Source organism: Salvia hispanica, chromosome 5 (assembly GCF_029641045.1).
Source record: "Salvia hispanica isolate PSC_SH4W2 chromosome 5, Shi_PSC_v1, whole genome shotgun sequence".
Classification (NCBI taxonomy): domain Eukaryota; kingdom Viridiplantae; phylum Streptophyta; class Magnoliopsida; order Lamiales; family Lamiaceae; genus Salvia; species Salvia hispanica.
This window is the reverse complement of record NC_142696.1, coordinates 44,868,295-44,882,068: the sequence shown is the minus strand read 5'-3', so window position 1 is coordinate 44,882,068 and position 13,774 is coordinate 44,868,295. Positions and strand designations below refer to the sequence as shown.

Here is a 13,774-nt window from a genome sequence, read left to right as displayed (position 1 = left end):
AATAAAGAAAACAAGTAAGCAATTGCAGATAAAATCACATAGATAAGCAGATGAGATAAGGGAATTCCAGTGATGTGTTTTCGCAGTTATGATTTGTACAAGTCACATAAATATTTTCCATTTTCCATGCGGCACAAAGTAGATCACAGATACTAGGAGCGTCAATCTTAGATTTATAGCTCCTAAAAGCTCCTAAGACTCCTATGGTTCTCGCTCTCAATTAACAGAACTGTTTTAAGGGAATTAAATGTTGTAACACCCGCAATTTTCGGATAATAATTCTTTTCATTGAATGCGACATGATGATTAAAATGAAATTTTTGAAAAATAATACTCCCTCCGTCCCGCTTTAACAATCCCAGTTGGACAATTTCAAACGTCCCTCTTTAAGAGTCTCGGTTGAACTCAGTGCATTAAAAAATGACTTCATTCTAATTTTAAAATCAACTAAACAACTAAATATAAAACCCAATTAAAAGAAAAACCTTTCACATTCCCCTCATCTCTCTCTCTCTCTGTTTACTGTGCGTCCCCTTCTTTGCGAACACTAGATCTGGAACCCTGTGTTTACTCCTCCCTCAAATCCAACTGCCCCTTAAACGGCAGCGACGACAGTCTCTCGCCCCTGGACTCGACCAGCCCGGTGTCGTTCGACCAACAGAGGCCTACTGCACTCCGACCCGGAGCTCTTCAGCGGCAGCGCTTCCACCTACGCTCATGTCACCGCCTACACTAATAATCCGCCGGCATTCTTTGCCGATTTCACCACGGCCAGGATTTGATTTTAATCCTCTTTGTTTGTCCAGTCCACTGGGTTTTGGAATTTTGGTGTGTTTACAGAAATTAAAAAGTCATTTTTGTTTCACTTTGTTGACGAAAATTTGCTTGTTAATTTTGGACAGATTCTAAATTTTAATTTTGATTGTTTGATTCAGAGCTTGATTTCCAAATTATCTTCTACCCCTCTTCCTTTGGTCGTTCTTTTTGTTTTGTTTGGTGATATACTGAATTGGGTGTATCTCTACAGAAATTAAAATATCATTAATGTTAATATTGCTAAGTTAAAAAAAAAATTCTAATTAGTGAATAAGCATTAGAAAAAGTGTTTTAAATGTAAAAATGTTGAAAAAGTTGGTCCCAACATCCACTATCATATTTATTTAATACACACTCAAATTCTTCTTAAAATATGTGCCCAACTCAATGGGGACTGCTAAAGCGGGACGGAGAGAGTATTTAATTTCTCGCGGAGCAATGAATAAAATATTTTTGGTCAAACGAATAATACTTTTGAACATGATGAATTCTTTTGGTTCTTCTATGAACTTTGTGAAATACGAATCTTGGATGATTAATCAAGGAAACATGTTGAGGAATTGTTGTAGTACTTGACATAACACACTGATTGTTTGACTGTGCAAAGGAAAGTGCATACGTGGAATAAATATTCATACTTGTGCAATGTGAATTATTTTGTTGAAGGAATTTTCTGTCTTCATGGAAATGATTAAAAGTCCTTTGCTTAGTACTTTGTGGTTTGAATCGAGGATCGATTGTGGAATTAATAATTGGAACAAAACTAGGTACTACTCCTTCCGTGCCAATAAATATGAAATAGTTTGGTTTTCGGCACGAGATTTTATGCAGTGTTGTTTTGTGAGTTAATGAAAAGAGAGTAAAGTAAGAGAGAGGGAAAAGTAGAGAGAGTGGTGCTTCCATTTTAGAAAACGTTTCATTTTTAGTGGAACTACCCAAAAAGGAAAACGTTGCATTTCTAATGGGACAGAGAGAGTATTTCTCAATCCGTTTCATAGTAGTTGAGATATTTCTTTCCGGCACGGAGATTAAAAAAAATTGAAAGTGAATTAAATAAAGAAAGAATAAAGTAGGAAATGAAAAAGATAGATAGATAAAGATAGAATAAAATAAGAGTGAGTAAAGTAATTGAGAAGAAATTTGTTGATTTTTACCAAAAAGAGAGAATGACTTTACTAACTATGAAACGTACCAAAATAGTAAAATGTCTCTAATACTATAGACCGTACCAAAATAGCGAAATTACTCTATTATTATGGAAAGATGCGAAATATAAAGTATTGTATACTTGGGCTTCTCAAATAAATGAAATAAAGTCCAGTGTTTAATTCAAAGCGGCTTTGGGCCATGAGAAATAAGTCCAAATAAATAAATAACTTTGGGTTTGATTTAAGAGTAAAGGTCAAAATTGAGTGTGAATATATGCTCATTTTATCACTTTGGTTCTAAATTTTATCTTTTGAATTTTTTTGTCAACATATGAAAATTTGATCATTTTAGTCCTCCGTCAACATCTCCGTTAATATTTAACGGTCAACCATTTAATCACAATTTTGACCAAACTTAAGTAATTTTTAATTATTTAATAACTCTTAATCATAACTTTAATTATGGTGATTAATGACAATTTATTAATTAACACGCTGCTATCACCACAATTCAATTTATAAATGACAATTTATTAATGCCAATTAATTAATCACCAAATTGGGTGGCCAACGAACAGCATTGCCCAGCGACGCCGACGAAGTCGCGAAGCAGCCAGACGACGGCAGAGGTTTTCTCCAACGGCGGTGGCTGCTGCGTAAGTGCGACGGAGGCTGAACGGCGACCACCCCCTCTCGCTGCATCGGCGCTGAGAAATTGAGGGAGGCGACGGATTTGGGGGATGGAGTGTTTTGTTGGACTCAATTTTTTTTACTTTTTGGTCCTCATTAAATAAATTAGAGAAATAAGATGGACTGAGATTTTAATTAGTTTGGGCTGGAAATAAAATAATTCCTGGGCCAGTTTAATTTAAAATTCTTGGGCTATTTTTAATTCAATTTTTTGGGCCTGATAATTAATTTTAACTGTGGGGACTTATTTATTTAATTTTAGAATACTTCGAAGGGTGAATAATTTTAGCCCAAGTTCGAAATAATTTAATTCGAGGGATCTTTTGTGAGAAATTAACTACGCGCTTAGTAAAATTTTGGAATCTAATCCTACATCGTGGAGGAAAATACGAAGAGTCAAAGGAGGAGTTTATGGGCGCAAGGGCCCAACTAGCGTCGCACACGACACCTTAGGAGGCTGCCGAATAATAAAAATACGCGAAAATCGAGAAACGAGATAAAACATTTTAATTAGGGTGCATGCATTATTAGTAGTTTTTTGCACTAATTGTTGTGTTATTATTTTATTTATCTAAAGGAAATTGTTCCATGAGACTCTAAGTTCAGAACGAGAAATATTCAAGTTGCGAGATCTATTTAAACGCACGAGGTGGGCTTTCTTTTAATTTAAGAAGTACTACCATTCAAGAAATATTTTGGGTTTTCTTCCCCTATGATAATTAAATGTTTTTACGTAAAATGAATGATTGTTATGTCATGTTTTGGATTTTGTGGAATACCTATCTACCTTGGCTTTTTGTTGGTTGCCTGGATTGCTAGATGTTTAATCGAATTCAGGTCTGAGTATGGGCCGCAAACTCTGCTTAGGCTAGTGTACACCATATGGGGACCGTGAGCTACTTGTCTTGTACCGAATGAGTCATGTCTTCACACGTGATATCATTTTGAATAATGTTACTTTTGGTTTTGAGATACATTGAACTCACTACTCTGATTCAAGAAAAAAGGCGTGGTTAATAGATCTCATTATCATTATGTAAGTACTTCCTCCGTCCCTCCGTCCCATAATAGATGTCACATTTTCCTTTTTAGTTTGTCCCACAAAAGATGTCCATTTCCATTTTTAGAAAAAAATTTCTCTCATATTAATATAAAAATTATATTTTCTTTCTCCATCTAACACACAAAACAAAATCTTCAAAAATCTCATGTCGTCTTACAAGTGTGACATCTTTTATGGGACAGAGGGAGTATAATATTTCAAAATATTGTCTTATGGATTCATTTTGCTAGAATCCTTTATTTGCATAGATGATTTATAATATTTCAAAAATACTCTCTCGCGGTGGATTCATTTAGTTAGAATCCCTTATTTACAGAGATCATTACTTTCTAAAACACTAAACTTTATATGACAACCGTGGCAACAAGACAAAGATCGATCTTCTTATGCAGTGCTGATCCAGGCTTAGCATCCAAATCAATATCCTCTTCCTTCATTCCAACCGGCAATTCCCAATTAAATTTGTATACAAAATTTGCTATCGCAAGTTCCACCTCGACCATCGCCATTCCCATTCCCGGACACCCTCTCCGCCCGAATCCAAACGCTACCAACTCCGGAGTCTGACCCTCCAAGAACCTCTCCGGCAAGAATTCATCTGCGTTTTCCCACGCGGCAGGATCTCTTCCAATAGCCCAAAGATTCATATACACCATAGTTTCACCATCTATTTCATAACCATTTACAGTACACTTATTAGTAGTCTTTCTTGGCACTGCTAGCGGACCTGGTGGATACAATCTCAAAGCCTCTTTTATAACTGCCCTCAAATATGGAAGTTTCTCTATGTCTTGTTTATCGATCATATCTTTCTTTCCGGCCAACCGTCTTATCTCCTCTTGCAACTTCTTCATCACCAAAGGCTTTTTCATCAACGCCGTCATTGTCCACACTATAGCATTTCCTACAGTGTCGCTGCCTCCCATTACCATATCCTACGAACAAACTCGTAATTAATCACCTAAGCAATTGTTTCTCAACTTATTATATCAAGATGTAATTTCAATATAAAATTCATTACCACTAGTACACCTTTGATGTGGTTTAATGTAAGAGGAATGGAAGAGGATCCATTTTCTTTAATCTTTAACAAACTATCGATGAAGTCACCTTCCATGGATTTAGGCCTATTTGGATTCATATGCTCTTCAATGACTTCTTGACAAAATGAATCCAGGCTGTGAAAAACCCTATCAAGCGCTGCAGCCATTCCAGAGAGGCTATCAATCCATCGAAACCAAGGCAAGTAATCCTCCACAAAAAAGCCCGAATACATGATCTGAGTTTTCCTAAGAAGATCGTTGAAACGATCACCTCCATGAATCCCAAACACAAGTCTGACCATGATATTACCTATAAGCGACTCCGTCGTCTCACTGAAATTGACGATAGTGGAAGAAGAGGCATCTCTAGCAATCTTCTCCATAATATTTCTCACTTCATCTCTGAAAATGGGGTAAGATGATTGAACTTGCTTCGGGCTGAAGAGATGGAGGGTGGAGATCTTCCTCAACTCCCTCCATGTGTCGTTGTAGTCCGAAAATCCGACGTCTATGCCGTTATACGACAGCTTATTCATGGCGACAAGAGAAGGTCGGCCTGAGAAAATGGCATCATATGATTTCGAAATCTCTTTCGTTGCTTCTGCTGAGGAAATCACAACGACGCGTCGGCTTCCGAGCTTGAGGGACATGACGGGGCCATATTGCTTGGAGAGGCGCTGGAAGTACTTGTAGGGATACTTACCCTCGATTTGGAGCATATTGCCAATGATCGGCAGCCCCGGTGGGCCGGGTGGTGTGAGTTTGTTGGCATTTTTAGGATTTTGTGTTTGGAAATAGAGAATCAAGATTATGGGAAGAGACAATAAGAGTAAAATAAGTGATATCATTTTGTTGTATATATGATTATACAATGAAATGATACTTTAGAACAACAAGTCTCTTCTTTTTATTTGGGATACAACATGTTTGACTCTTATAAATAGGATACATATTTTTGGGAGATCGTATTATTATATTAAGATAATAAAATTAATAATAGAAGGAAGAGGGCTTTTGAGCCGCAGTTATCATTATCATTAATTATACAGAAATAGGGATTTAGGAGATTCTATGTGCATTTATTTTGCTCTTAGACTCTTAGCTATGCCCAACAACATGTATTTAGTGTGATCGAAATAAATACTATGTTGACCAACATTTTTTCAAGAAATATATGTGAGAATAAGTTTCTTTGTAAATTATAATGGCCTAATAAGTGGGTTTAGAGCCGTAATTATTTAAAAGTTTTTGGTACTTGTCATTATCATTAATTATGAGAGGAATCATATCCGACCTAAATAAACCGAATTACAAATTTACATTCTTTAGTGTTATTATGGCAATTATGAGTAGGTGAAAAGTTGTAAATTCTATATAGATTCATTTAGTATACTTTCTTACCATATTTTCTTAGCTTACCCCTATCATATAGATCTTTGTACTAAAACTTGTTACGATTATATCAAAAACAAGTCCACGGCCATAGCTAAGAGAAAAAAGTAAATATATTGCATAATTTCCATGCCTCTTTGTAATTAATGATAATAATATTTACTATAGAGCTATTAAATAATTACGGCTCCAAATCATACTTGTTAGGCCATTATAATTTTACAAAAGAAACTTAGTCTCATAAAATTATCTAAAAAAACCTTGGTCAATTTATTTGTTTCAATAACATTAAACACAAGTTGCTTGGGGTAGCTAAGATTAAAATAAATGCAAATAGATTTCCCAATTCCCACGTTTCTATAACTAATGATAGTGACAATTAGTATAGAGCTTTTAAATAATTGCGGCTCAAAAATCCACTTCCTTTATCTTATTATAATAATACAATCTGCGAAAATATGTATCCTATTTATGAGAGTTAAACCCATCCTAGACAAAAAAGAGACTTCTTGCATGTACTTAATTTATAATTGAGGACTTGCATTAAATAAAGATTGATAATAGTATAGAAGTTTGATTCACTATTTTTGTCACGCCCGCATTTTCTAAGCATGGAAAATACGGTTGATCGCGACTATGGAAGAGTTAAAGAAGAGGGGAAGAAAAGAGAAAGAACAAAATATACACGACTAAAACAAAAGATTAACCAAAAAACTTAAAACAAACGTCAAATACTGTCTCAACAATACTAACTTCGAATAATAAGACCCAACGATAAAACAGTCAAAGGAATTTAGAATTTTAGCGGAAGCGTCAAGACATGGAAAAATGCCGAGTATGAAGAACCGACAAATCCAACAACTAAATAAGACATAATTTTCCAATGACTCTGCTCAGCATCCATCACATTCATCGCCGCTCAATCTGCACATTAAAAAAACAATATGCAGGGTTGAGTATATGATGCACTCAGTGGACACATGCCAAAATACAGTTTGTCAAGCCATAAACGAGTGATCTTGGGGGTTTTAATTAAAAGAACCCAAGTACACTAAAAATATATTTTCCGTAAAGTTCGGTTGCACAACCATTTTCCATCCACATCCACCATCATCATACCATATCTGAACATACATGACCAGGAACGTGACCACAAACCAAATCACTAGACCGCCCAACTCCAAAGAGATAGCACACGATCTACGGGATGTACACTAGGCCGAGCAGAGTTTGCAGCCCTACTGGTTACCGAATTCGATTAAACATACATGGCATAACCACTTCAGATAGATTCATTCAAACACAAAATATGGCAAGACAAACATTTCCACCTCCTTTCACACAAAAAGTATTTAAGACATAATCCTTATTTAAAAAGAGAGTATACCTCAGTCGCTTAACTCCTCAGTAGAATTATTCTTCGTTAAAACCAATTCATCAATCAAAACACAAAAATCCCAAAGCATACTTTAAAAAAAAAAAACTAATCATCCAGCATTTAATATTATTTAAACCTAAAGGAAAAGTCAATAAAATACTCCCAACCAAAACACACGTACATACACTTAATCCTAAAGGAAAAGTCAATAAAATATACTTCCAACCAAAACACACGTACGGTACATACTCCCTACTCAACTCCATACACCATACTGCCAACCCACTCAAACAATTAAGCTGGCTCACTTCTAAACAAAAGCCCCGTAGGCCTATTAAACAAAAAAAAAATTTAATTAGAGGCCCAAAATTTGTAAGTAAATTAAATGGCCAAGCCATTAAACAAATGAACTAAAATATACTCCCAGCCATCATCAACGTATCTCTCTCCCTTTTCATTTTAAACAAAGCAATAAGGAGGAGGTTCATATGAGCTGGCAGTTAGATAGAGTTAGTTGTTAGTTAGAAGAGAGCTGATCGTGTGTGATCAACTCTCATGCACCGTGTGTAGCTATCTTTCTCAAAAAATAAATAAATAAATAGCTAGCTATCTTTTCTGTAACTTTTCAACTTGCGATAAATGAGAAATATCTTCTCTTGCATTTCTTCTCTATATTGAGAATTGATATCTTTCTTTCATGCTCCTTCCTCCATCCAACATAATTTGACTCAATATTCTATTTTGGATCGTTCCATATAATTTGATACACTTCATTTTTATTATTTTTGGTAGTGGACCACATATTGCACTGACTCATTCCTACTCACATTTTATTATAAAATAATACTTTAAAAGTAGGACCCACATCCCACCAACTTTTTCAACTCACTTTCCATTAGATTTCTTAAAATCTGTGTCGGGTCAAAGTGTCCCAAATTATGTGGAACGGAGGGAGTATATGTTTCCTTTCCATTTTCTATACTCTCTCAGTTCTCCCCTTTCAACAACTGTGATATCAAGAATTTGAATTGTGGGATCAAAAAAATATGGAGGTTCCTATTCATGGAATTGAGGAGAATTTACCTTTGTGTGGAAGAGAAGGAAACTGCACAGAAATTGTGAAACGGCAGATGCTAACCGATGAGTTTGTAGGGACGGATGTATAATGTAGAGATTTGATTTGTTTGTTGGAGAGATTTTTGGGAGTGGAGGTATTGGTGAAGAAACCGTGTAGATATTGGGATTAGGAGAGGAAATTGACTGATAAGATAAATAGGTGAATTAAGAATAAATTGCTAGAATAAGAATAGCTTAATTGAAATACTAGAACAAGATAGATAAAAGTGATAGGCCAAATATTTAACTTAGAGAGTGATTAAATTGTGGTGTTATATTTTAGTACTTTGGTGTTAGGCCCAAGTACTTGTAGACGGACGTCCCAATTTAACCAACAATAAATCAAGCATTCACTATTTTCAAACGCAACCAATTAATAAAGACGGTATTTTACTCAAGGTCTATCATCCGTTCGTACTCAAAATAAAAATCTTAACATAAAAAAGTAATAATAAAGCGGGCATTACAATTTTATTAGCATTACAAATACTTGCAAGTATAACAAGGTAATTGTAGTATAGCCAAAAGATAAGCACACTGTTATCAAAGTGAAGGAAAACTATCACAAATTGGCTATCAAATAGTAAGCTTCTATCACTATTTGGAAACACAAAAGGGTTTGTTGATTTAATCGCCAAACAAAGTACTAGTAAATTTTAGTGCTTAAAGAGAATAGTAAACAATCGTAGTGTATTTGAGAAGACAGATGGAAACAAGGGATGCACTTTCTCAATTATAGTTTACACAAAATGCTGTGACAAAACCTATAACACTGTTCATACTTAATTAGAGCGAGTCACATAAGTATTGCTCATGCAGTACAAAGTAGATTAAACACTAAGGTTGTCGGGCTTAGATTATTAACTCCAAACAGAACTATTGCACCTTCAATAAGTTATCACTCTCAATTAACAATACATTTTTAGGGGAAATTAATTGTAGTGTTAGCTAAATACGTCTAACATGCAAATCCTCCATAAGTAACTTTAAATGCCAAGAGTTCATCATAAAATGTGTCACTCAAACATGAAGCATTATCGAACAATTTAAAATAAAGTAAACAAGAACAAACGGATACCAATAGCAGGAATTATATAAACCAAAATACTACTTCCTCCGTCCACGAAAAATAGTCTGATTTTGCCATTTTTGGATGTCTACAAAAATTAGTCCGATATCTTAAAATGAAAAGTTTCTCTCTCATTTTTTTCCACTTTTTCTCCCACCTATCATACTTTACCTGTTTTTCTCATGTCTCTTTTATCCTACTTTTTCCATTTTTTTATCCCACGTCTCTTTTTCTCCCCTCTTTTTCTCACATCTCTTACTTTACCGATTTTTCATTAAAACTCATGTCGTCAACAAATAGACAAATTTTTATGGACGAGGAAGTAGTTACTAGCACACTACTCACACACAAATATACTAACCTCATAGTTTGTAAAAATATAGAAAATATAAAAATAATAAAGACAAAACCCAAGGAAAGAATCTTGTATCTTTTATCTCCTCTTGAATCCAAGCTTCAAACTCCAAGTGTGGTGGAATGATGTAGACCGATGGAGAGGAACTCTCAAATTATTTCTTAAATATATAAGAATGCAACAAAAGGTTCTTTGATGACGCTTTAGTGGGTATTTATAGTCTTCGAATCGTGCTCCTTCATATGGTATATCTTCTATCCCAACAAGGTAAGTTTCTGAGAGAAAATAAGTTAAATTATGCGCCATCCGATCTTAGGTTACAGTGGGCCGCTGCCAAGTCGCTGATCTCTTGGGACAATGGAAAGTCGTTGGTCGTGTCTTCTTTCAGGCGTGAATTCCGAGGTGGACCGCTGCTTCATTGGTCGTAGATGGGCTCCGCCGTTGGCTGGCTCTTTTTTCCGGACTTCTGGTTTTAACCTTTTTTAGTCTTTTGAGGCTAATTTGCACATTTCTCATAAATCACGTTAAAATACCAAAATATATAAAATGTGCAGTAAACAGACATGCAATGTTTTGACACTCAAAACAGACTAAAGTAATCTTATAACTGTGCAAAATCCGACCATATCAATATTTATGCATTTTTATTCTTATTATTAAACTATATATCCCTTTCAATCTCCAATCTTGACTATATATTTCAGAACTCCCAAATCCCACGCAGCAACTAACTTACTAAAGTTCAAATATTTGCAATTAAACTATACAATGAAAAATCATCACTTGTAACTCAAACATCTCACTAGCCTTGTCCAAAGGCCTCCCCTTTCTGTTAGAACAACAACATCAGGATCCATGAACTCTGCCTCCTCACTTAGCTCCTCAAAGCAGTCCACCACAATCTGCAGCCTCGCCACGAACTCAATCAACAGCGAGGCGAACGTGGCAAGTGACAAGGCGCTCGCGCTCTTACAAGTCTTGGCCTCGCCATCTCCAATCACTACCGCTCCATCACCTTCCAAACAAAATGAGGAAGGCCATGGCACGAGCCTCCTCACATTCCGCGTCAGAGGCTTTTGTATATAAATCGAAGTTTCACTCAAAGACTTTTGGCAAAGATGGTGTTGTGGAAGATCATCAAGTTCTTCTAGATCCTTCCTGTGGCTGCCAACCTCCCAGCTCTCGGAGTTCACTAGAAGGAATGATCTCTGGTCTATCTTCTTCTGCAGCTGCTCAGCCGCCTCGTGCACTTGTTCTAGAATGTTCTTGACTGCTCCTAGCTTCTCCATCTTCTCTATCTTGCTTCCTAACTCGAGCAGAACTCTTGATCCCTCGGCACTCACCTGCTGGAGCTCGCTTAAGAACACCCTCCTTTTATCCGGTGGCGCCTGAGATCATGAAAAATTATAGTAACAGGCTTACAATGTTGAAACATAACAACAAAAGCAACCGAAAAAAGAGTTACATACCTGAATTTCTGACATAATGCATCCATGGAGTGCCATCACAGTGTAAGCACAGTGCCTAACCGCATTGCTCGTCTTCACATACATCCTCCACGGATAGTGAAGCTTTCTGTAGCGGCCATGAGGCGGCTCCCATATTGCAAACCCGAACTGCATATGTTTTGGACTTATGTTACCATCTTGAGACACTAATTCATGAACAAAGTTTTAAAAAAACATAACATTTTTACCAAGCTTTGCTCTCTGCTTGCAGATTCTATGACTGATTTGTAGCCAATCTGATCACTGGATGCTTGAGCCATGAAGCGGCTGCTCGTTCTTTCGTAGTTGACACTCCTCAAGTAGCCATTCACACAACCTGATTAACAGTTCAAATAAAAAGAAAATGTGAACTTTTTGGGAAAGAATGTGTTTTTTTGGTATGAAATAGATATTGACCTTCCAAAGATGTGGCAAGCTCGTTGAAATTATTCACCACGAGGCGATGCAGATCGTCTCCAGACCAGATAGGGTAGACACAGATGTTAATGGTGAAGCAGATGCAAGCACCAAGAGCAATCAGAACCAATCTAGTTAGAATTGCCAACACATAGCCCCTATTTCTGTTCCCAGCCACCATTAAGATACAGAACGTGAGCACAAAAACGCGGTATCCATAGTCGTACGGTGCCATAGTAGGGTAAAGCCTCAAGTACGACCCACAACAGCCTGCAAACCATTATCAAACAGAGTAAAAAACCAGTATTATATGAAACAGTGAAATCTTGATTAATCCCATTTCTTGAAACGAAGTGAAAACCAGTTTCATAAGCCTATTCAAATTCATTTAACAGACAAAACAAAATCTTGATTAATCCCGTTTGTGAAACAGAGTGAAAAGCAGTTTCCTAAACCTATTTAACCTCATTTTAACTCACAAAATGAAATCTTGATTAGTCCCATTTCTTGAAACAGAGTGAAAACCAGTCTCATAAAAATGAAATCTGGACATTTCTTGAAACTGACCAATGATGAAGAAACTTATAACAATCACAATCTTTTCCCCTGGTCCAGCCAAGACTGACAGCCCTGCAAATAAAAAGGCCAGCATTCCCGCGAAAAAGGTGCCTAAACCGCGGTTGAATCCCTTGATGAACGTCGCCCCTACAAAACATAACAAGCATTAGTGTTGGGTTTATCAAACAAGAAAACACGGTGTGGCGTACCTATACTGAACTCGAACATCACAACGACGGTTAGGATAGCCCAGATTGAATACTGGGACGCATCTTTAATAGGCATTTCCCAAAATAAAAGCAATGAAACAAGAGCCAATGCAGAGCCCATCTTGAGAGCATACACCACTTTTCTTGGATCCTTTCGCCCCATCTCCACCGCATTCTTGGCGTAATCGCAAGAATTGCACCACAACTGCTTCAATATGTTGCGCACTGAGGAGAGACATGAGCTGCGGCTAGTCTCCTCATCAATGCTACCTAATGAAAGCAGGCTATCTTTGCTCATGTTTGCTTATCTTTGGAGATTGATTATCATTCTTGAGAGAAACAAGACATTATATAGGGATTTAAACGTCATATTTAATAACTGTGAACTGACTTCTTCACTGTGACTATGACAAATTTTAGGCGTGGGATCAAATGTGGAGCTCTATCATCACTCCAAAGAGTTGCACGATTTAAATTAAAATAAGTCGTAACTTAGGTACCATTTATTTGTAAACGTCATAATTGACTGATAAATCATTAACATTTAATGAATTGTGTCAATATTTCAGGATGAATTTTTTATCATGATTGAAATTTACATGCTGTTTAATCCTAAGTGGACTTAATATAATCTTGGGTGGTTTGTGAGGGTGATGTCAATCAAATAAGCATATGTTTTCGGATTCACAATTATGAATTATTTGTGAAGTGTTCAACTAGCTATTATTCTGCAATTCCAAAAAAACGTTCAGTACAATTAGAGTAAAAATTAAATACAAACCTTGTTGTCATTGAATCGAGTGAAAATTGATCAGTAATTTGATATCTCGAAAAGTGTCATACGTTTATCTTTTAGTGGTTATTATCTTTGTCTCATATTGAACTTCAGAACTTTAGCTTTCACTAAGCAAATCCAATTCTGATTTATTGTTTTTTCAGTACGATGGTGCAAGCACGTGTCGAAAAGTTTTGAACTAGATGCATTATTTTTGCGTTACCGTGGATTTCACATGATTATGTTATGGTCACATAT

At 36.1% G+C, this 13,774-nt stretch overlaps 2 protein-coding genes and 1 long non-coding RNA gene across 3 annotated transcripts; all 3 read right to left on the bottom strand.

Moving 5' to 3' along the window:
• Positions 1–3,912: 3,912 nt before the first annotated feature.
• On the bottom strand, positions 3,913–5,699 carry LOC125189251 (5-OH-xanthotoxin synthase-like). The gene is made up of 2 exons (XM_048086545.2): positions 4,739–5,699; positions 3,913–4,652 (listed from the first exon to the last, which is right to left on the bottom strand). The coding sequence occupies exons 1-2, from the start codon at positions 5,606–5,608 to the stop codon at positions 4,062–4,064; spliced, it is 1,461 nt and encodes a 486-aa protein (XP_047942502.2). The 5' UTR covers positions 5,609–5,699; the 3' UTR covers positions 3,913–4,061.
• A 1,143-nt stretch (positions 5,700–6,842) lies between these two features.
• On the bottom strand, positions 6,843–8,593 carry LOC125186549 (uncharacterized). The gene is made up of 2 exons (XR_016130208.1): positions 7,540–8,593; positions 6,843–7,076 (listed from the first exon to the last, which is right to left on the bottom strand). It is a non-coding gene; the product is annotated as an uncharacterized LOC125186549 (long non-coding RNA).
• A 2,107-nt stretch (positions 8,594–10,700) lies between these two features.
• On the bottom strand, positions 10,701–13,043 carry LOC125190920 (aluminum-activated malate transporter 9-like). Its single transcript, XM_048088342.2, has 6 exons — positions 12,742–13,043; positions 12,542–12,679; positions 11,975–12,244; positions 11,767–11,894; positions 11,540–11,686; positions 10,701–11,458 (listed from the first exon to the last, which is right to left on the bottom strand). The coding sequence occupies exons 1-6, from the start codon at positions 13,037–13,039 to the stop codon at positions 10,850–10,852; spliced, it is 1,590 nt and encodes a 529-aa protein (XP_047944299.1). The 5' UTR covers positions 13,040–13,043; the 3' UTR covers positions 10,701–10,849.
• Positions 13,044–13,774: the final 731 nt, after the last annotated feature.

Excerpts from the sequence above, each read along its gene's own strand:
- LOC125189251 (XM_048086545.2), bottom strand. The coding sequence starts at position 5,608 with ATGATATCACTTATTTTACTCTTATTGTCTCTTCCCATAATCTTGATT. Across the intron at positions 4,653-4,738 it reads ACATCAAAGGTGTACTAGTG|GATATGGTAATGGGAGGCAG; the intron begins GTAATGAATTTT and ends GTTTGTTCGTAG.
- LOC125190920 (XM_048088342.2), bottom strand. The coding sequence starts at position 13,039 with ATGAGCAAAGATAGCCTGCTTTCATTAGGTAGCATTGATGAGGAGACT. Across the intron at positions 12,680-12,741 it reads GATGTTCGAGTTCAGTATAG|GGGCGACGTTCATCAAGGGA; the intron begins GTACGCCACACC and ends TATGTTTTGTAG. Across the intron at positions 11,895-11,974 it reads GCTTGCCACATCTTTGGAAG|GTTGTGTGAATGGCTACTTG; the intron begins GTCAATATCTAT and ends ACTGTTAATCAG.